At 32.7% G+C, this 22,869-nt stretch overlaps 1 protein-coding gene and 1 long non-coding RNA gene across 2 annotated transcripts; both read left to right on the forward strand.

The window, feature by feature from the left end:
- The first annotated feature begins 5,927 nt into the window (after positions 1-5,927).
- LOC118044250 (disease resistance-like protein DSC1) lies at positions 5,928-15,059 on the forward strand. The gene is made up of 8 exons (XM_073406599.1): positions 5,928-6,120; positions 6,529-7,079; positions 7,605-8,694; positions 8,804-9,148; positions 9,246-10,703; positions 10,796-11,458; positions 11,572-12,144; positions 14,092-15,059. Exons 2-8 carry the CDS (start codon positions 6,601-6,603, stop codon positions 14,206-14,208), a joined length of 4,725 nt encoding a protein of 1,574 aa, XP_073262700.1. The 5' UTR covers positions 5,928-6,120; positions 6,529-6,600; the 3' UTR covers positions 14,209-15,059.
- A 1,816-nt stretch (positions 15,060-16,875) lies between these two features.
- LOC118044265 (uncharacterized) lies at positions 16,876-18,401 on the forward strand. Its single transcript, XR_004686755.2, has 4 exons — positions 16,876-17,280; positions 17,433-17,499; positions 17,585-17,634; positions 18,267-18,401. It is a non-coding gene; the product is annotated as an uncharacterized lncRNA (long non-coding RNA).
- Positions 18,402-22,869: the final 4,468 nt, after the last annotated feature.

Genomic DNA, 22,869 nt, shown 5'->3' on the forward strand with positions numbered 1-22,869 from the left:
ACAAAAAAAATTAATTAAAAAGAAGAAAAACAAAAATTCCGGGTTAACCCGTCAAACTCGGGATCCGTGTCATGAAAATATAATAACTATATAAAAAAATTTTTAACATTAACAAACTAAATTAAACAAAAAAAAATTCATTAAAAGAAAAAAAAAAACACAAAGAAAAAAGCAAAAAAAATAAAATTCATAAAGGCATAACAAACAAAAAGAAAACAACAAAAAAAAAATTAAAAAAAAACAGCTATGTGTTATTATTATTATATTATTATAATTATAATATATAAGTTCAACAAAATAAAGGCGTAAAAAACAATTGATGGGTTAACCCGTCAAACCCGGGATATGTATCATGAAAGTCTAATAATTAAATAGAAAAAAAGTTTAACAGTGACAAACTAATCCTAAACTAAACCGAAAAAAATTAATTAAAAAAAAAGCAAAAATTCCTGATTAACCCGTCAAACTCGGGATCCGTGTCATAAAAATATAGTAATTAAATAAAAAAATTTTAACATTAACAAACTAAATTAAACAAAAAATATCTCTATTTAGAACAGACAAGCATAACAGAGTTGCCTTCACCGATTGGAAATCTGATGGGACTTGCCTGCTTGGAAGTGGGAAACTGCAAATATCTAAAAGACATTGAATGTTTTGTTGACTTGCAACTGCCCGAGAGATCGGTGGATTTAGATTGTTTGCGTAAGTTGAATCTAGATGGTTGCGATATATGGAAAGTGCCAGACAATCTTGGTCTTTTATCGTCACTGGAAGTATTAGATCTAAGTGGAAACAATTTTCAAACTATACCTATAAGGCTATAAGCATCAATAAACTCTTTGAGTTGCAATATCTAGGATTAAGGAATTGCATGGGACTTGAAATATTACCGGAGCTTCCACCACGGCTATCAAAGCTGGATGCAGACAATTGTGAGAGGTTGCATTATCTAGTATCAAGCTCATCACCTGTAGTTAAGGGGAACATTTTTGAATTCATTTTCACTAATTGCTCGAGATTGCGTTGGTTCAGTCAAATCTTGGCATACTTATTATTGAAATTTCAACTTTACACCAAAAGGTTGTACCATCAGGTTTGTTTCTCAAACCTCTGATATACATCTTTTTTTTCTTTATTTGCCACCTTTCATTTAAAAAAGATGCTATTTGAGTTGTGTTTACAGCTGCCCGATGTTCCAGAAGGGGCATGTAGTTTCTGACTCCCTGCAGATGCGACTCCAGAGTGGTTTAGCCATCAAAGTTGGGGATCTACAGTAACATTTCAACTATCTTCACATTGGGTTAATAGCCAGTTCTTGGGTTTCTCTCTTTGCGCTGTCATTGCATTTGGTTCTATCGGCCATAGTTTGCAAGTTAAATGCACATATCACTTCCGCAATAAGCATGGTGATAGTCGAGACCTCGATTGCTATCTCCATGGCTGGTATGATGAGAAGCGAATCAACTCAGAACACATATTGGTGGGGTTTGATCCCTGTGTGGTTGCCAAAGAAGATTATATGTTTAGTGAATACAGTGAGGTCTCTATTGAGTTCCAACCGGAATTTATGAACGGAAATCTCTTACCATTAGATCTTTTTCAAGTATATGAGTGTGGGGTTCGTCTACTGTATGAAGATGGGATACTACTCCCTTTGATTTGATCATGCCAGGCTCCTCTCGTTTTCATCCTCTGGATCGAGATGGATTGGAAGCAAGGTTCCAAGCCAAAAGAGAAGGTTCCAAGCCAATAGAGGGGAGGATTCTTCTATCATGCGTAGGACGTATGAATTATTGGATTTTCAACTTTATTCCGAAAGGTTCGGATTACTCTGTCATGTGGTTTGTTTCTCAAATCTCTGACATGCTTTTTTCTTTCCTTCTATATTTGCAATGTCTTATTAGCTAATTAGGGTCTTCTTCTCTCAGTTGATTTACGCACCGTTTTGTTAAAGTTACTCCATCTCCTGAATTTTCTTGGGAACAATTCTAGAAAGGGGTTTCAATGGCTGAGGTCACTACTCTTTCTCCATTTCCTACCAGCTAACTTACCCACTTCCACGGGTAATATATATATATACTAGTTATATTACCCGCGCGATGCGATGCGGGTTAATTTTTTTTAATAAAAATATAAAAAAAACTAAAATTTAAAAGTGTTAAGTTTTTTTTTATAAAGCTATATCTAAGAGTCTTGAATTTGGCTGCAACATATGACCTAAAAATAATATTTATAATATTAATAATAACACTAATGAAGAAAAAGAAAAAAAAACCAACAGGAAAAAAAAAACTAATGAAGAAAAAAAAATCTAAAATTAATTGAGTTAATCCTTCAAACCAGGTTAACCTGTCAAACCTGGGATTTATGTCATAAAAGTTTGATAACTAAATTGAAAAAAAAAAAAATTGATGGGTTAACCCGTCAAGCCTAGGATACGTGTCATGAAATTTTTGATAATTAAATGGAAAGAAATTTAACATTAACAAATTAAACTAAACAAAAAAAATTAATTAAAAAGAAGAAAAATAAAAATTCTGGGTTAACCCATCAAACTCGGGATCCGTGTCATGAAAATATGATAACTATATAAAAAAATTAAACATTAACAAACTAAATTAAACAAAAGAAATTCATTAAAAGAAAAAAAACACAAAGAAAAAAGCAAAAAAAAAAATCCATAAAGGCATAAAAAACAAAAAGAAAACAAAAACAAAAAAAATGAAAAAAAAAAACAGCTTAGAGTATTTTAGTATATGCTATTATTATTATATTATTATAATTATAATATATAAGTTCAACGAAAAATAAAGGCGTAGAAAAAACAATTGACGGGTTAACCCGTCAAACCCGGGATATGTATCATGAAAGTCTAATAATTAAATAGAAAAAAAATTTAACATTGACAAACTAAATTAAACTAAACTAAACGAAAAAAATTAATTAAAAAGAAGAAAAGAAAAAATTCTTGGTTAACCCGTCAAACTCGGGATCCGTGTCATAAAAATATAGTAATTAAATAAAAAAAATTTAACATTAACAAACTAAATTAAACAAAAAAAATTCATTAAAAGAAAAACAACAACAAAAAAAAAGCAAAAATAATCCATAAAGACATAAAAAAAAAAAAACAGCTCAGAGTATTTTAGTATATGTTATTATTATTATAGTTATAATATATAAATTCAATGAAAATAAAGGCGTGGGGAAAGCACGCCTTTTAGAATATTGTTAATAGTATTTCTTCTTCCTTTTTTTCAGTGATTTGTTGTCTTGTGGAAAGTTTGGGAAATGATGCACAGATTCAAACAGCTAACTTACTTTAAGACAATATATTTCTTGTTTGTCTTAATCAACACAATATTTTTAGTTAATATTTTATTTTAAAACAAAAATATTTTATAATTGGTAAAATAAAATTAACAAAAAAAATCAAAATATTATATTTATATGTTTATTTCCTAAACTAGTCTTTCCCTCTACTTAACCTAGGGAATGTTTTTCCCGCTATGCTACGAGGGATCTAATTTTTTTTAAAATAAAAAAAATTAAAATATTATAAATTTCTTTTTAGTATTTGTTATTAAATATAAAAATACAATTATTTTTTTAAAAAAAATTATTTAAATAATTTGTTTTAATATATATTTTATTTATCTTAACCAACACAATGTTTTTAACTGATTTTTTTTTGTTAAAAACAAAAATATTATATATTTGTTAAAGTAAGTTAACAAAAAAATATCAAATATTATATTTATATTTTATGTGATCAAAAAATAAAAAAAATCCTAAATGTGATAAAATTGTTTTTAGAGTACATTTAAAATTTTAATTATAAAACACTGAGTTTAATTGAATCTTCATGAATAATAATAATAATAATAATAATGGGGTGGGGGGGTAATAATGGGGTGGGGGAAGGGGGGACAAAAAAATTCGGGCTAGCACCTAACCCTAATCTATTTATTTGTTTTGGATTAAAGAAATAAATGATGTATCGTTTATCTTTATTTTTTTTAAAAGTTACAAACAACATTATATGTAAAAAATAAAAAATTAAGTGCTGTCATCCACTTTCAAACCGCAACCTGTATCCTATCATGCGTGCCTATGCCAAATACCAAGAAGAAAATTATTATAATCTAACTAAAAATATATATTAAGATTCTTTAGCAAGAGGCACCGTCTAAAGGGCTCGGACGCCTCCACACTCTTTTAGGTGTCATATACTCCTGCTCATTTTTTTTTATTTAGTTAAATATAAAATTTTCCCTAACTTGATAATTACACAAAAAAAAATCATACTGAAAAATCTAGAACACCCCTTGTCTTCATAATTAAATGTTTTTATTTAAAGGTATGTTGTTCATTTCATGGTGTATTTTAATTATTTATTATTTTTTATATTTGATTAGATGTCAAATTGCTCCTTAGCTTAAATTATAATAATAAAAAAAACCATTTTAAAAATATGAAAATACCTCCTTTATGGTTTAGATTTTCTGCTTCCAATAGTATTTTAATTGTTTTACTGTATAATTAATATACGAACAAACTTTTGTGTCCCTAGTCAATTTCAAAAAAGACAAAGGGGCCATGCAGAAAAAAACTTCAATGCTTTTGAAGCCATTGCCAAATTTTTCTAGTAAAGGGTCAAAAACATCATTGGAGTTTTCCAATGAAGAGATGCAATTACATCTCTCGGGGGTTGTAACGGAGCAGTAGTCTAATTTAATTATAATGGCAATCATGTAATATTTTTATATTTTTTGTCGATTGAGTTTTCACGGGCTCAACTTATTATGTAAAAAGTTATAAACAATGATATGTTGACATGTAATTGTATCGTTTCTGAATCTATAAAGAAAAAGTGAAATCTCACATATCATCCCTTATATTAAATTATTCTAGTGGATTACACATAATGATATCGTTTTTTCGGTCACTAAAAATAATAGAAAATTATTCTAGTGGATTACACACAGTCCATTATATTAAAAAAAAGAAGAAGAAGATCTGCAAAATATCATCCCTTTATTTTTTATTTTATTTTTAAAAAAGGAAGCAAGGTCCCCCGAGAGATGGAGGGTGTGTGAGCGCCAGCCAGGGTCTTCTTAATAAACGCGGTGGCTTCCACGTTTCCTGCGATTTCAAGCAATAAGCCGTTTGGTAATTAATAAACGCGTGTTATTGTTTACTAGGTCCCACGTGCAGCTGCGTTTAAAACGTGAGAAAAGAAGAAGCAGCTCCTGCCTGCTTTTTGCGTGTCCAAACTAATCCTACTGTTGTAAACAGTGGATCATGCTCCACTGTTCACTAAACAATTTTTTTTTTATTACAGTGAAGGCATGCATCCACTGTTCGCAGAACATTTTTTTTTTTTTTTACCAATGTAGGTAATTAATTTCACTCGTATTGTTCACGTGAACAACCATTTTTTTTGTTTTTTTTTAATTAGTTTAAGGTGAATTAAATTTACTCGTAATGTAATCTTAATTTTATTCTTGATAATATTTTACCTAATTTTGTAGTTCTTGTCGGATGAATTTTGTACGTAATAAAATTGTAGATAATTTTTTGTTAAAATAAATTTTTTTTATATAAAGTGTCATTTATTTCATGATGTAATAGCAATAGTTAAATCCATAATATTTCAATTAAAAACCATCAATATTAATATATATTTTTTTAAAATTATTTTATAACCTTAATTTCAAAAGCATTTTTAACCAAACACATTAAAACTACTTTTTTTTAAACCTCAATTTCAACCACAGTTTTAACCAAACACCTATTTTTTCAAACCAATCTCAATTAAAAGTACTGTTTATAAAACAATTTTTTTTAAACCACAACCACAACTGCTACCGCAATACCAAACACACTATTACCGTGTGGAAAATCATGCCATTTGATTCTGATGCGGCTAAGGAAATTACCACGAAATTACCACTCATAACTCTGCTAACCTTTTAACTTTAACAATTATAACATCGCTAGTAATATGAAATATTACCTCTGCTAAGCTTCAGTCCTCAGTACTTTACTCATCAGCTAACCTTTCCGATTGCTGCAATTTGATCATTAAAGTTACCTCATAAACTCCATAGAGAGGTAACCTTTGCCATTGTTGCTACTGATTCCATGCTGTTTTTTGTTTTCATGTTTTCAGCAACAATATTAATTGTTACATGACAGCAACATTAACACTATATGATTCCATAAGTTTGTTTCATGAACATATCAATTCTTCCATCTGTAATTCTTTTTGCTCAGCTAGTGACTGTCCTTGCAAAGAAAGTACTAGCAAGCTAGCATTGGTAGCAAGTGACGAGTGATCAAATTAAGCTAGATCATATCCATCGTTAAGAGGTTGAGGAATTTTCTAATAAATATATGTTGTGTGGGTTCTTGCACTCTTAGATTTCAATTTCTCTTAATGAATGTTCTTGCACTCTTAGATTTCAATTTCTATTAATGAATGTTCAGCTGTTGAAGTGGGTGCTCTTTGTATGTCTTTAGGAGAAAAAGGAGAGCACTTGTTGATTTCGATTCTTAGTGATTGAGGAAGACACGATCTTGTACCTGTCTGATATGGCATCTTCATCTTCTGTTGCTCATAAATGGAAGTATGATGTGTTCCTTAGTTTTAGAGGCGAGGATACGCGCAATAATTTTACCAGCCATCTCTATGATGCTTTGTGTCGTAAGAAAATCAAGACCTTCATTGATGATAGGCTTGAAAGAGGAGGAGAAATTACCCCTGCCCTTCTGAAAACGATTGAAGAATCAAGAATTTCTGTAGTAATTTTCTCCAAGAACTACGCCTCTTCTCCGTGGTGTGTGGATGAACTGGTGAAAATACTTGAATGCAAAGAGACTTATGGGCAGATTGTTTTACCGGTCTTCTATCATGTGGACCCATCTGATGTTGATGAACAGACTGGGAGTTTTGGAAATGCATTTGATGAGCTTGAAAAAAATTTCAAGGGGAAGATGGACAAGGTGCCAAGGTGGAAGGCTTTCTTGACAAAGGCAGCCAGTATATCTGGATGGGATTCACAGGTTATTAGGTAACTATAGATTCACATCTTCAACTTTTTTTTTCTGGAATTATAGCAATTAAAATTTCTTGTGCATGTTATAGTTTTTTTATTCTCCTGTAAATCATTTGTGCTTAGTTCATAGTACTTGCTGCTTGAAAAGGCACAAGTCTGTCCTGTTTTTTAGTGGAAAACTAACTTCCATCAACAGCCAATGGACTTGCACCTTAATGGTACAATATCGAAGGGGGAGATCTTGAGTTCAAAACCTCACCTTTGACAACATTTGCTTAAAGATTTTTTATTCGACGTAAAGATACAATTAATTGAGTTAAAGATGCTTCTTTAATTTTTTGCAGTCCGGAGTCCAAACTAGTAAGAGAAGTGTTTAATGTTCGGTAAAAATGTTTAATGGTGTAGTGATTTGAGTTAAAGATGATTCTTTCATTTTTTGCAGTCCGGAGTCCAAACTAGTAAGAGAAGTGTTTAATGTTCTGTAAAAAAGTTTAATGGTGTAGTGATTTGAGTTAAAGATGCTTCTTTCATTTTTTGCAGTCCGGAGTCCAAACTAGTAACAGAAGTTGTGCAAACTATCTGCAACAGGTTAAATCGTGGATCCCCATGCAAATTAAAAGGTCTGGTTGGAGTAGATTCACGCATTGAGAAAATCAACAAATTACTATCCATTGTGTCATCAGATGTCCGCATTATAGGAGTTTGGGGCATGGGTGGTATAGGCAAGACAACTATTGCGGAAGCTTTCTTCTATAGCATCTCAAGTCAATATGAAGGCTGCCACTTTATTCCGAACATAAGGCAGGAATCAGAAAGGGGTCGATTAAGTGATCTACGAGATGAACTTCTTTCTAAACTACTGGAGGAAGAAAATCTTCGCGTTGGCACACCACATATAGGACCTACTTTCATCAGTGATAGACTCTGCCAAAACAAAGTTCTCCTTGTTTTGGATGATGTGAATGATGTACGACAATTCCAGCATTTAATTGAAGAGCGTTCGTTTTTTGAAGGCAGCGTTGTTGTTGTAACATCAAGAGACAAGCAAGTACTTAAGAATGTAGCTGATGAAATATACGAGGTTGAGGAATTAAACTTCCACGAAGCTCTTCAACTCTTTAGCTTGAATGCTTTTAAGGGAAACCACCCCCCAAAAGCTTATATGGAGTTGTCAATCAAGGCAATAAATTATGCCAAAGGGAACCCATTAGCTCTTCGAGTTTTGGGTTCCTTCTTATTCCGCAGAGAAAGACATTTTTGGGAATCTCAATTAAATGAGATCGAAAGCTGTCCCGAGCTGAACATTTATGACTTGCTGAGAATAGGCTTTGATTCACTGCGTGATAATAACACGAAGAGTATATTTCTCGACATTGCATGTTTCTTTAGAGGGCATCCAGTTGATTTTGTAAAGCGGATACTAGATGGCTGCGGTTTCAAAACAGATATTGGATTTCGTGTTCTCATTGACAGGTGTCTCATTAAAATTTCAGATGACAAGGTTGAAATGCATGATCTTTTGCAAGAAATGGCCCATGAAGTTGTTCGTAAAGAATCTCTTGACGAGCTAGGAAGACAGAGCAGATTGTGGAATCCAAAAGATGCATATCAAGTGTTGACCAATAATCTGGTGAGATTCATATACCCCAAAGTTTTCTCTTTCCTATGCAATGCAATATGGTTGTAGTTGTAAGTTTGAAATCTTACTTAAACTTTGCTTCTCCTTTACTGCTTTTCAGGGAACTGAAAAAGTTGAAGGGATATTCTTGGATGTTTCAAAACTAAGAACTGAAAAGGTTGAAGGGATGTTCTTGAATGTTTCAGAAATAAGAGAAATAGAGTTGAGTTCTACAGCCTTCGCAAGGTTGTATAATCTTAGACTGCTAAAAATTTATAATTCTGTAGCTGGAGATAAATGCACAGTGCACCTTCCTAGTGGCCTCGAGTCTCTTTCTAAAGAGTTGAGGTATCTCCATTGGGATGGATACCCTTTGACATCTTTGCCTTGCAATTTTCGTCCACAGAACCTTGTTGAACTTAACCTATCATCTAGCAAGGTTAAGCAACTGTGGAGAGGAGACCAGGTATTCTAAAATAACTCTATGCATGCATAGTTCTTTCTTTGAAATTTGGTGTGGTATGCACGTGTAATTTCTTTCTGTTGATTTCATTTTGCTTCAGAATCTCGTCAATTTAAAAGATGTCAACCTCAGCAATTGTGAGCACATAACTTCCCTGCCAGACCTTTCAAAGGCCAGAAACCTTGAGAGAGTGAATCTTCAATTCTGTACAAGTTTGGTTATGTTTCCTTCATCTATTCAGCATCTGGACAAGCTTGTTGATTTAGATTTGAGATGCTGCAAAAGACTAATCAATCTTCCCAGTAGAATTAATTCAAGTTGTCTGGAGACTCTGAACCTTTCTGGTTGTGAAAATCTCAAGAAGTGCCCAGAGACTGCAAGGAAACTGACATATTTAAATTTAAATGAAACTGCTGTTGAAGAGCTTCCCCAATCAATCGGGGAACTCAATGGACTTGTTACGTTGAATTTGAAGAACTGCAAACTCCTGGTGAATCTTCCAGAAAACATATATTTGTTGAAATCTCTTCTAATCGTTGACATCTCTGGCTGCTCATCTATCAGCAGGTTTCCTGACTTTTCGAAGAATATTAGATACTTGTACTTGAATGGAACTGCAATAGAAGAACTGCCATTTTCAATTGGTGGTCTAAGGGAACTCATTTATTTAGATCTAGTTGGCTGCAACAGGCTAAAGAATCTGCCGAGTGCGGTTTCTAAGCTGGGATGTCTTGAAAAACTTGATCTTTCCGGTTGCTCAAGTATCACGGAGTTTCCAAAGGTTTCAAGAAATATAAGGGAGCTGTATTTAGATGGGACAGCAATAAGAGAGATTCCCTCTTCAATTGAATGTTTGTGTGAACTTGCTGAATTGCACCTGCGAAACTGCAAACAATTTGAGATTCTTCCAAGCAGCATCTGTAAGTTGAGAAACCTGCAAAGGCTTAATCTCTCAGGTTGCCTTAAATTTAGGGATTTTCCAGAAGTTTTGGAGCCGATGCATTGCTTGAGATATCTCTATTTAGAACAGACATGCATAACAAAGTTGCCTTCACCGATTGGAAATCTGAAGGGACTTGCCTGCTTGGAAGTGGGAAACTGCAAATTTCTAACGGGCATCACATGTCTTGGTGACTTGCAATTGCCCGGAAGATGCGTGGATTTAGATTGTTTGCGTAAGCTAAATCTAGATGGTTGCAATATACGGGAAGTGCCGGACAGTCTTGGTCTTTTATCGTCACTGGAAGTGTTAGATCTAAGTGGAAACAATTTTCAGACTATACCTATAAGCATCAATAAACTCTTTGAGTTGCAATATCTAGGATTAAGGAATTGCGAGAACCTTCAATCATTACCGGAGCTTCCACCACAGCTATCAAAGTTGGATGCAGACAATTGCAAGGGTTTGAGTTATCTAGAATCAAGCTCATCAACTGTAGTTGAGGGGAACATTTTTGAATTCATTTTCACTAATTGCTTGAGGTTGCCTGTGATCAATCAAATCTTGGAGTACTCATTATTGAAATTTCAACTTTATACCAAAAGGTTATACCATCAGGTCTGTTTCTCAAACCTCTGATTTACATATATTTTTTTTTTCTATTTGCCACCTTTCATTTAAAAAAGATGCTATTTGAATTGTGTTTACAGTTGCCCGATGTTCCAGAAAGGGCATGTAGTTTCTGCCTCCCCGGATATATGACTCCAGAGTTGTTTAGCCATCAAAGTTGGGGATCTACAGTAAAATTACAGCTATCTTCACATTGGGCTAATAGCAAGTTCTTGGGTTTCTCTCTTTGCGTTGTCATTGCATTTGGTTCTGTCGGCCATAGTTTGCAAGTTAAATGCACATATCACTTCCGTAATAAGCATGGTGATAGTCGTGACCTCGATTGCTATCTCCATGGTTGGTATGATGAGAAGCGCATCGACTCAACACACATATTCGTGGGATTTGATCCCTGTGTGATTGCCAAAGAAGACTATATGTTTAGTGAATACAACGAGGTCTCAGTTAAATTCCAACTGGAAGATATAAACGGAAATCTCTTACCATTAGATCTTTGTCAAGTACACGAGTGTGGAGTTCGTCTATTGTATGAAGATGAGATACAATGCTTTCATTTGATCATGTCAGACTCCTTTCGTTTTTATCCTCTGAATCTAGATGGATTGGAAGCAAGGTTCCAAGCCAAGAGAGCAAGGTTCCAAGGCATGAGATTGGGGGATTTTTTTGTCACGCGTAGGACCTCTGAATTCTTGGTGAAAAACATAACGAATTTTATAACTCATTCCGAAGAGTTATACAATAAGGTCTATTTCTCAAACCTTTTTAATTGTGTTGTACCAATAGATTCACTTTTTTCTTTCCTTCCATATTTGCCATGTCTTATTTTCAAAAGATGTTATTTTAATTGTGTTAACAGAAGTTGCCAGCTGGGATGTGTAATTTCTACCTCCCTGGAGATGTGACTCCGGAGTGGTTTAGTCATCAAAGGTGGGGATCTAAAGTAACATTCCAACTATCTTCACAGTGGGCTAATAGCAAGTCCTTTCGGGGTTTCTGTCTTTGCGCTGTCATTGCATTTTATTCTTTTGGCCATAGTTTGCAAGTTAAATGCATATATCGCTTCCGCACTACGTATGGTTATGGCCGTGATTATCTCTATTGCTATCTCTATGATTGGGATGATAAGAAGCTCTTCGACTCAGCACACATATTCGTGGGATTTGATCCCTGTCTGGGTGTCATATATGATTCTATGTTTTGTGAATACAGTAAGGTCTCAGTTAAATTCCAACTGGAAGATATTAACGGCAATCTCTTGCCATCAAATCTTTGTCAATTATACGAGTGTGGAGTCCGTCTACTGGATGTCAAAGATAAAGATGAGACGTCACTTTGTTTGACCATGGCAGACTATAGGTTTTGTCCTCTGGACCGAGATGTATTGGAAGCAATGTTCCAAGCCAAGAGATACAGAGGGGAGAATTGCGGTTGAGTCCAAGAAAATTTTAAGATGAGAATTGGGTTATTCTTTTATTTATTTTTATCAGCGATGGTGTTTGTTTCATGTACCAATCTAAGATTAATGTATTCTTTTTTTCCTTTTGCAAAATTTGACAAAATTCAAACTTCGATGGATAGTTAAAATTTAGTCCTTGTAGTTTAGCAAAACAATTAGTTCTTTACTAGAATTTAAGGTGAATCAAGTCATTAGCTAACGAAACATATCTTATTTTTTCATACTTTTTGCATCCTATGTACTTAAATTTTTATTTTTTTCTATTTTTTTTAAAATAAAAACATAATAAATTAGAAAAAGATATGAAATTAAAAAAAAAAAAAAGTTTTTGATAGATTTAAAATTATACAGATTAATAATTATCCTTACATTAATGACAACAACTAATTAGTTAGTTAGTTAAGTTAAGCTAAAAAAACTAAGTTATAATTAACTCTCTTGTTATTAGTAGTAGCTGCTGCTATTACCATACTGAGTTATAATACTGAATCAATTTGATAAAGAAAAGAAAAGGAAAGGAAAGGGAGAATGATGAACCATTGTCCATGACTTGAAGCTGAACTGAGTAACTGACCTTCCAAGTCTTCTCCCATCTTTGTTCAAGTGAATGAAGTTTTTTGTGATTTTAAGTTTGAGCTCTATAATTGTTTATATAATGATTATTGGAAGTTTACATGGTTGTTAATTTCAGGATTCGTAAGATTAATCGAGATGAATACAAACTAGCTCGGACACTCATATTAATAATAATAAAAAAATAAAGCTTCTTCTTTGCGTTGTTGGCTGATGGAAAACAAACTCCTCTTATTTGCTCACCTACAAGTCTTTTATGTTCCCGGCCTCTTGTAAGGTATCAGGTATGTGTCTGATCTTTTATTTTCAGGAAAAAAATTTTGAGTGATTGGTTTTCATTCTTGGGTGATTTAAATAAATAAAAAAAGAGTTCAAATGAGTAGTTTTTTATTTTATTTTAATGACTGAGATTGAACATTCAAATATGGCAATTATTAAATTTGTAAAAGACAGTCATTGCCTTTGTCTTGAGTCCAAAAGGCTACAAAATTTAATTAGTGATTTTAAAAAGTGTTTTTTATTTAAAAATATACTAAAATAATTTTTTGTTTTTTTTATATTAACACATTAAAATTATTGAAAAAAAATTAAAAAAAATTAATATAAATATTTAATTCTCAAGTAAAATACACTTTTTAAATGTATCTAAAATAAAAAATAGTTGTAAGGTGCTCCTTTTTTTTTTCTCATAAAACAAAATTTGCATTTCAGTTTTTTAATTTGATTTCAAATAATTCCTTGAAATTGATAATTCATTACCACCCAATTTACTCTTGTAATTTATTTTTAGAACTTCATTGGATAAACCTAAAAAGTAGCTTTGTTGTGGATCTTTATATCAACCTACAAAGCATTATTGTGTTATATGCAAGAAAGCCAACAATAATTTTCAATAAGATAATATAAGAAAGTCAATTATAATTTTCTCCTTTTCTTTTTAATTAATTATATTAAATAAAACAACAAACCTTAATTAATTTTGATTTAATTTCAAAATAATCCTTGACATTTAATAAAAAAAAACAAAAAAAGAAAGTTATTTAGTGTGTGTTTGATATTATATTAGATTTTACAGTTACTTTTTAAAGAAAAAAATATATTTGAGAAAAATATTTTTAGATATGGCTTTAAAAATATAGATTTTAAAAAATATATATGTTTGATTGAAACTACTATAAAATAGATTTTTATATGTAAAATAAATCACAAACAAGTATCTATTAATAAGGAATAAATTTATGAAACCAAAATTTGAAATATAATTATACGTAAGAACAATTGTTATCAACTTAACAAGTTTTTCTTTATAATTGGATAAAAAACAGAATGTGCCCATCACAACGGCAGATTAATGAGGTAGTAATTGAGTTCTACTCGGAAGATAGGAACAACAATCCTTTAAAGAGTTGCAATGTGATCAAGTGTGGGGTCTGTCTGCTATCTGCAGAAGATGATAATTCATGATTTCTTCATGCCTTTGTGACTGCGGTTAATGCTGAAGAAGCCGAAATGACTCTGAGTGATTCAAACCAATCAAATGAGACTGATATAGATGCAATGAGGAATTACATTGAAAATCATCACTCTCTATCCCCGCAAAAAACCTCATCTGCTTATCGCATCTTGCTTGGCTCAATAAAGATTCAGGTTAGTTTACACTTCTCCACGTAGGCTAAGTTGCTGATGATCTCTTTCTACAGAAGAAAGCTTCAAACTTTCTCTCCACAAATCCTTTCTGGCCTGGCATCTTTTATCCATTTAAAGCTTTGGAAATTGGAATTCCGAATGCAGTATCTATCTGAAACAACCCTAAATGATTCGAACCAATTTAGGAGGCACTGAGATAAATGCTTTGGGGAATTACATGGGAAATCTGCACTCTTTATCCCAGCAAAAAGCCTCTCCTGTCGCGCCTTGCATGGTTCAACAAAGATTCAGGTTAGTTTACACTGCTCTTCTTGCACTAAGTTGCTGATCTCTTTCTTCAAAAGTTGGCTTCAGATTCTGTCTCTACGTACATATGTTTTCTGCCCCCAACTCTGTTTCCCATGTCAGATTCTGCAAACAGGAATTCTGACTTGCAATACATATATATATGCTTTGCTGGTTAATTTGGTTCTTTCCTCTTCCTAATTTGTTTCTCTTCATAATCTTAAGTTGTTCCCTGACTTCTAAAATGCTTTCCTTCCTCTCTTGCACTCTTGTTCTGCCTCATAAAATCAAGAGCGAGTTCTTTATTTTACTAGTTACTTTCGGATTCTTAGCACCTATTTAAACGGTTTGTAAGTTATTTTCAAAACAGTTTTCAGATTATTGATATTCAGAACTTTTCAAAATAGAGTTTTTTCTATAGTTTAGAACTATAATTTTAGAGTTCGAGAAGCTCTGGTTTCTTATCGTACATGCTGCATCAGAATTCTCTAGACCTCATGACTATCACCTCCAACATAACTAGTGACAAAGGCAGAAAGAGTTTCCAATTCAGTTTTGCATATGCTTGGAGGATCCCTTCAAACAGTGTTGATAAAATAACCCACCAATCATTTTTTTTACAGCGAAAGGTGTATCTCTTGAGAATTTTTGGCAGTGCTGCTTATGTCAAAATACAAGAAGAGACGAGGACTAAGCTTGAAAATCAAAGTCAGAAATGCGTTCTGCTAGGGCGTGGAGGGACTTCTTGTGGTCTCAAGGTTTACAATCCCATCACTAAAACGGTGGCGACGTCAAGAGATGTTCAGTTAGATGGAGAGCAACCATGGAAATGGAGCAGTGAAGGGTAGCAGCAGCAACTTGTTTTAGAAGATGCATAAGAGCAGAATGATGAAGGCAGTGATCAGAATATGGCAGCAGTTCAGCCATCTCTAAATGCTTCTTCTGGTTCAGATTCAAAGAAGTCAGATCATTTACAATGTGTAAAAATCATTTATTGCTTGAAAATAAACTTTGTTAGGCTATATTTATACAAAATAAAGGGCTGAATTTATACTATATAAGTTAACTAGCGCCAAGAAACTAAGCCTAATGTGAAGTTGCCAAATCTGAATTGTATAATAGTAGAAACAAAAGAAAATTTGTCTGGTTGTTAAGGAGAAGTAGTGGATTGCTAGATCTGTGGGGCAGATGTTTTTTGTTTTTAAGTTGGAAAAACAAGTATAAAGGCGCGTATAACATAATTTTTAATTTATTTTTTATAAAACAAATAATCATAAACTTAAAATTTAATAATGAAGAACAACATTATTATTTATTTTTATATTAGACAATATCTTTTTAATATCAAAATAATATTATATTAGATCGACTTGAATCAATTCTAATTAATTTGTAAAACTGATGACTTAAGTTAATCTTAGTTGTCCTATAAAATTTACATTAAAATATAAATTATAAGGTATAGGTTTTGTGAAAATATGAATTATGAGGTATAGGTTAAACTTATGACTTTGAGTTATTAAGCAAAGGTTTTGATTAGGGTTGTGGTAGCAGTTATTATTTAAAGTGTTTTTCATTTAGAAATGCATCAATATGATATTTTTTATTTTTTAAAAATTATTTTTGAGATCAACACATTAAAATAATCTGAAAAATATAAAAATAATAATTTTTAATAAAAAAATTTAAAATTTTAAAAAACACAATTTCAACTATGTTTTCAAATGAACTCTAAACCCAAGACCACACACCAAGTTTCTATGACAATTTATTTTCAAAATTAGTTTCAGAAGGGTTAGTTTTATCTTTCTTAGTTTTTGTGACCGCTAATGGGAAATTTTCCATTAAAATGAATTCTTGGATGTAGACGTAAGCTATATTATTTATTTTTATTCTTATCTTTTTTATTACTAGATTACTTCTTTTAATAAACTATGCAGTAAGAACAAGCAAAATTATCCAATTTTCACCTCTCTTGTAGACACAATACAAGGTTACATGGCAATTTAGGGGTGAGCAAAAAAACCGATAAACCGATTTAACCGAGAAAACCGACCAAAAATTAAACCGAAAAAAACCGAACCGAGAAAAAAAACCGATTAAAACCGATTATAATTTTTATAAAAACTTCCGGTTCGGTTCGGTTTTCGGTTTTGTGCTGTTGAAACCGGTAAACCCAAACCGAACCGAACCGGTTCTAATAAAAAAACAATACTATAAATAGAAAAAAAATCTTTGCCTTCAGTAACCTAACCCTAGCAGTGCGGCCGCCCCTTCTCTTTCTCTCAAACATCAGAGACACGCTCAGCTAAATCCTAACCCTAGCACCCGCAATCGCCGCCTCTCCCTAGATTCTCAAACACCAGAGACATGCCAAGCATCAGCTGAAATCCTAACACCAGCACCCGGGGCCGCTCCCCCCTCTCCTTAGAGTCTTAGACTCTCAAACACAGACAACCAGAGAAACGTCAAGCATCAGCTGAAATTTGAAAGTTGAAACCAATCAAGCCTCTCAAGTCTCAACAATAGATCAACGTGTTCCAGAACAGCAGAACCTATCTAGTTGGCCTTTCCTCTTCATCTATACAAGATCACATACACATGGTACTTCTCTGAATCTTTATAACATTTCACATATGCATCCTGTCAACATTCTCTCATTGTCATTTTTTTCAGCCCCTTCTACAACAAGATCATAATTTATTAATGACCTTGCTGAATTTCTTCTGGCATTTTTTTTATTTTTATGGTTGCAGATAAGATGTTGGGTCTAAAACGGACTATACTACTGTAGATTCGAGAAGAAAGTTCGATTTTATTGCAGTAAGTTTTAATGATGTTTTTTCCGTTTTAATTAATTAATTAGTCTATCCTCTATTATATTTATTGTATTTGCTTTTCAATGCAGAGGTCAGAGACACGGTTGTTGTTTTGAATGCTCAAAAATCCATATCTAAGGTAACCATTTGTAGTTTTTTATTGGGTTTTTATTTTCCTGTATTGCTTGCGTAAATGTTTGTGATTGCTTTAATTGGGTTTTTATTCTTGAGCAATGAAAGGAATGTTTGTAGAATTGAAAACCCATATTTGTGCTTATTTTCGTTGATAATTGAAAACCCATGTTTAAGCACTGAAAGGAATGTATATATTTTGATCTAGTGCTTGCAGCATTGCAAATTAATTAGTCAGAATTGCAAATTAATTATTTTATGTTTCTTCTAATTAGTCAAATTGACAACAACAATATGAGGAAGTGCAGAATATGTAAAACTGTTTTCCAAACCACGTAGAAAGAATTGAAAACCCATGTTTGTGCTTTATTTTCGTTGATAACTAAGGAAATGAGAGATTCCTTATATGTATTTTGTTCTTCAGTGTACGTGTTGGTGGAAAATCATATTGATTTTATTCTTTATATGAAAAATTGTTTCTGCTTCTATTTGGATTTTTGTTTCTCTGTTCAGCTTCCTATTTTCATTCTATTGCTTGGAATTTCTCTTGAAAATTGCTCAAATCTGATGTGGAATACTTTTATTTTTATATCTTCTAATTTAATTTATCAAGTTATAATTTTATATTTTTAATTTCAGGTTTCGATGGTGATAATTGGACTATTGGAGTATTTTATGATAATGTTAGTTGTTGTTTTTGTTAAGCCCTTTGAAGGCAATGCTTTGTAATTTGTATTTTAACTTGTTGGTATGCGTTATTTAAACTTATCTGCAGCAGGAGTCCTGCCCCCTCAAACAAAACAAATGAAAAATTATTAGGAAGGCAACAAATGAATATTCAGTTGTAAAAAACAACCCAAAAAAAGAATTGATTTGGTTAAGAATCTTATAAGAAAAGTAGACAAAATTGTCATTAATTACAAGCCCATCAAAAATTTAATTAAAAGCCCATTAGAAACAGCCCAAAATATATTATAGGTTTTCTCGGTTTTTTAACATAAAAAACCGAACCAAACCGAACCGAAACCGGTCGGTTTGACTCGGTTTCGGTTCGGTTTCGGTTGATTTTTTTGAAAAAAATATAATTCGGTTTGGTTGGTTTTTTTAGGCAAAAACCGAACCGAACCGAAAATGATCACCCCCACATGGCATACATAAAACAACAAACACTCCTCCCTCTTGCAGCCATAACATATAACATCATCTATATAAAACAACAATTATTTTATTTCCTTCACTTCTGTTGATTAAGTGTTTCAAATAATTTTGTTTAAAATGATGGTGTACAAACCATTGTTAGTATATCCAATTTGGAGATTGACTCGGTCACTGAGCTGGGTCTCAGGTTACACGGGTCAACCCAGAAATTTTTTTAATATTTTTTGAAAGTTTTAATATTTTATATGGAAAACATTAAGAAACAATCCATGTAAATATAGGCTATATTTATTATAAATAATGAAGTTTAAAATTTTATTTCAAAAGGTTTTTTTTATTTCATATTAAAAACATAACTTTTTTTTTTTTTTTATGAATGTGAAACATAGAATATATATACTAAAAGGTTTCAAATTTCACATTAAAAAATAAAACATTCTTCTAATATTTATATAGTAAACTTTGAAAAGGGTTAATAATCAATTAAAAAATATAAAAATTTTGGTTAGGAGAAAAAATACATTTGAAAAAAAAAAAAAAAAACGGGTATCAACCAGGTTTTGTCAGGTTGCCTAGGTCATAGGTCAACTAGGTTTTACCGGGTTTTTTCTTATCCGGATCTTTTAACTTACTCGAACTGATCCAACAACCTGATTAACCTGTCAAGTCGGTTCAAGTTTAATAACTATAATAAAAATTATATTTTTAAAATAAATTCCCCTTGGGAGAGGCCCAAGCATATAGGATTCCCACTCTAACCTAACACCTTCACTTTAGGTTATCCAATTCAAGCAACTAGTAGAAAATTCCATGCAATTCAAATCCAAGCCAAGCAATTAAATCCCAGGCAACAAAATCCAGAAAATTCCAAGCCAAGGAAATTTAAGCCATTCAAACTCATTGCTTCACACTAGTTCTTTCTATTGTTTTTATTGTACATTATTTTATTCTCTTACATTTATCAACTTAAAAATTATAGAATTTTCTAGCCAGCACAGAGAACTACAGTATAATCATGTTTTCAAACAGTATAATTATATTTTTAAAAGACTTGCCTGATTTTGATGTTTAAACAAATAAAAAAACCTTCATAAAAGATGAACTTGAAAGAGATTAAATCAATCAAGATTTTTAAAAATTTGATCAGTTTAGTTTTGTTTCAGTTTTATAAGCCTGAAATCAAAAAAATCAAACCGAACCAAACCGAAAAAACCGAGTCAAACTGGAGCAGGTAGGTTTGAACCGGTTTTTGTTCTAAAAAATCAAACGGAATCGAAACCGATCAGTTTTAATTTTTTAAAAAAAATTATTTTAATTATTTTTTTTTTTATAAAAACTGAACGAACCCAAATTAATTACTTTAAAATTTTATTTTCATCTTTATTTTTTTTTTATATAGCATGGGCCGGGCAAAGGAGGGATAGTATTCAAAGCAAACAGGCCCAAAGAAGGAAGCCTTAATTGGGTCATAAAGACATGTCTAGTCCTAAATTTGGTCTGCTAACGCTACATCGATTCCTAGTCTCTCTCTCTCTCTGCCTTCTCTGCTTTGGTGAAGTTTGGTGATAGCAGGTTACTCTCCCCTCTCAAGTTAAATTAATACAAAAAGCTTTCCATTTTGGAATCTTTTGCTGTTGAGAATTTTGACTCTGATAATCTCTCCTTGTTTTTGACTTGTAACCAATCTTCTGTTCTGTGTGTTCTTGGATCCTTGCGTTCTTGGCTCTTGTTAATTTGAGTGTTATTCTCTATTGAACTCTATTTATTTGGATATTCTGCATAGTATTGTTGCTTTTGATTTTCCAATAACCAACCATTCACTTGAATTGCAAACCTCATGTGCTGCTTAATAAACACAGTTTAGAATCTTGGTGGATTGTGACCATGCAATTGTGAAGACATTGGTGACCTGCACAGTTTTTGTGCCATTAAAATTCTGAACATTGTGTGCTTCAATTCATTGTCGAATGGCTGCCAAATGGGTATAGATATTTTGCTATCATTTATTGTAAAATGAATGGAGTGTCTGGATTGAGGAGGTATTCCGTCCTTGAATTAAAGTTATGCAAGGTACTGAATTTAATAGACGTCATTTTTGTTATCAGAGCTTAGGTTTTGGTTCCATCATTCAATTTCCTATCATTTATAGGAGGACAATCAGAGTGTATGTATAATCTGATACAATTTCAAAAGTGTAGAGAGCGAATGTCCTAAACTTTAAAGTTGCTTGTTGTCGTCTTTTTTGTATTTCCTAGGAAAAGAGGAAATAGAATAGATGGATTTATTGGTTAAGTGCATCTTGGATGAGGAAATCTGTGATAAGTCAACGTACTAGTTGGAGTTGTGAATTGTCTTGGATTAGTATTGTACGTTGAGTGTAACATGAATTTGCACTGAGATGATATTGGGAAAATGAAGATTCCTTTGTGCTTTTGGTTATGGGAGAAAGATGCCACATTCTAAGGCTGCCTCTATGGAATCCAATTCTGTTCCTGAGGTTATTGATGGGGTTGTTGAGAGTCTGGTTAATACAGATAGAGCAGTGTGCCAATGCTGGTGGAAAATCTAAGCGGGTGACAAAGCTGGAGGTACCACCATTACGCACTTCTTGATGCAGAGATCAGATTATCAGTTAGAAAGCCTGCGACCTCAAAAGGGAGTGGAGTTTGTGGAATGGCTTTTCAGGAATAAGACTGCCCAAATAGTAACACCATGTTTCCTGAGTTTGCTTATTTTATTCTCACCTGGTGGTTGATGCTGAAATAGGAATAGCAGCAGCACCTTTGAGAAGCCCTTGAGACTTAGCCTGACAGCTTTCGAGGTGAGCTAATCACGTGGATCACTAGGTTGGAGAAAGCACTTGATGTTATGAATTTTACTTACGAGCAAACTCTCCTATTATACATAATACTCGAAGTTGACCATCAGTTGAAGATAAGGCCTTCAGACAAGTATCAGTGACCAGAAGGAAGCAGAAGAAAGTGGAATTGACGGCATTACTAGATGCTAGAATGGTTACTTTTCTTTTAAGCTTGATCTCTCCTTCATTGGGTGGTGTTTATTGGGGGGCTATCAGAAATCAGGATTCAAGCTCTCGCTTTACCAATGAGCTGACAGTACATGGATGTTGGGCATGGCTGCTGCCAAAAAGATCTGATGAAGATGAATACTTCACATGGACGAGTGGGCATCTGTATTTTGAAAAAAACCAAAACCGAAAATTTTAAAATAATATGGGATCTATTAGAATTTATGGTTTTGAAAATCGGTTTAATTGATTTTTTATCTCGGTTCGGTTTTTTCAGTTAACCGGTTTTTTTAAACACCCCTGGATACCAGCATGTTCCAACTAATCAGCAACCTAGAATGTTCCAATTGAATTCGGAGGAGCCACAAGCCAGTCTGCCGCAATATCCAGGAGAAGTTGACCTTCCGATCCCTTTTTCTACGTTGCTTAAAAAATTTCCTCATTTGTCCTAACCCGGGGGTTTGTCATTAAAATAGCTTGTGCAACTTCCTTCATTGCATTAGTGAAATCTTTAATTTTATCGTTAATTTTGAAGACCAAAAGTGGGGAGTAGAGGGGAGCTGTGGCTTCTCAAAACTCGTTGTTGTTGACGGCACAAAAAGCTGAAAACAGGATATGGAGATAGGGTTTGTGGAAGAAAAGAGAAAAAAGAAGCAACTGAGCTAGTGTACGTTGTAGTCAGGGGATAAAAGACTTGATTTATAAACTTTTATTTTTTTTTTATTTTTTCGGGTTTGAATAGTTCAATTCTAGCCAAATACCATGTTCAAAATCTTAAAAACATCTCATGTTTCAGAAAAGCTGTTCATGAGATCTTCTACCTTGCCGATATTAGCATTATCATACAACCACTCCACCAGTAATATCCTTAAGATTTTATAATCATAACCTCTGCTGACCATCGAAGAGTGGAATGGCTTGCTGAACAAATTAACTTCTCTGCTGACTATTGAAGAGTGTAATTTCATGGTAAAATGGTCATAAAAACTTCAATGTCATTACACTGCTTTGTTTTTTGAAAAATTTTATATTTTATTTGGAATTCCTTCTACACTA

This window comes from Populus alba, chromosome 19 (assembly GCF_005239225.2).
Source record: "Populus alba chromosome 19, ASM523922v2, whole genome shotgun sequence".
Lineage (NCBI taxonomy): Eukaryota > Viridiplantae > Streptophyta > Magnoliopsida > Malpighiales > Salicaceae > Populus > Populus alba.

What these genes read in the sequence shown, in the direction of transcription:
- LOC118044250 (XM_073406599.1), top strand. Translation starts at nt 6,601, where the DNA reads ATGGCATCTTCATCTTCTGTTGCTCATAAATGGAAGTATGATGTGTTC. An exon ending in AACTGTGGAGAGGAGACCAG is followed by an intron (nt 9,149 to 9,245) that starts GTATTCTAAAAT and finishes ATTTTGCTTCAG; the next exon opens with AATCTCGTCAATTTAAAAGA. An exon ending in CCAAAAGGTTATACCATCAG is followed by an intron (nt 10,704 to 10,795) that starts GTCTGTTTCTCA and finishes TTGTGTTTACAG; the next exon opens with TTGCCCGATGTTCCAGAAAG.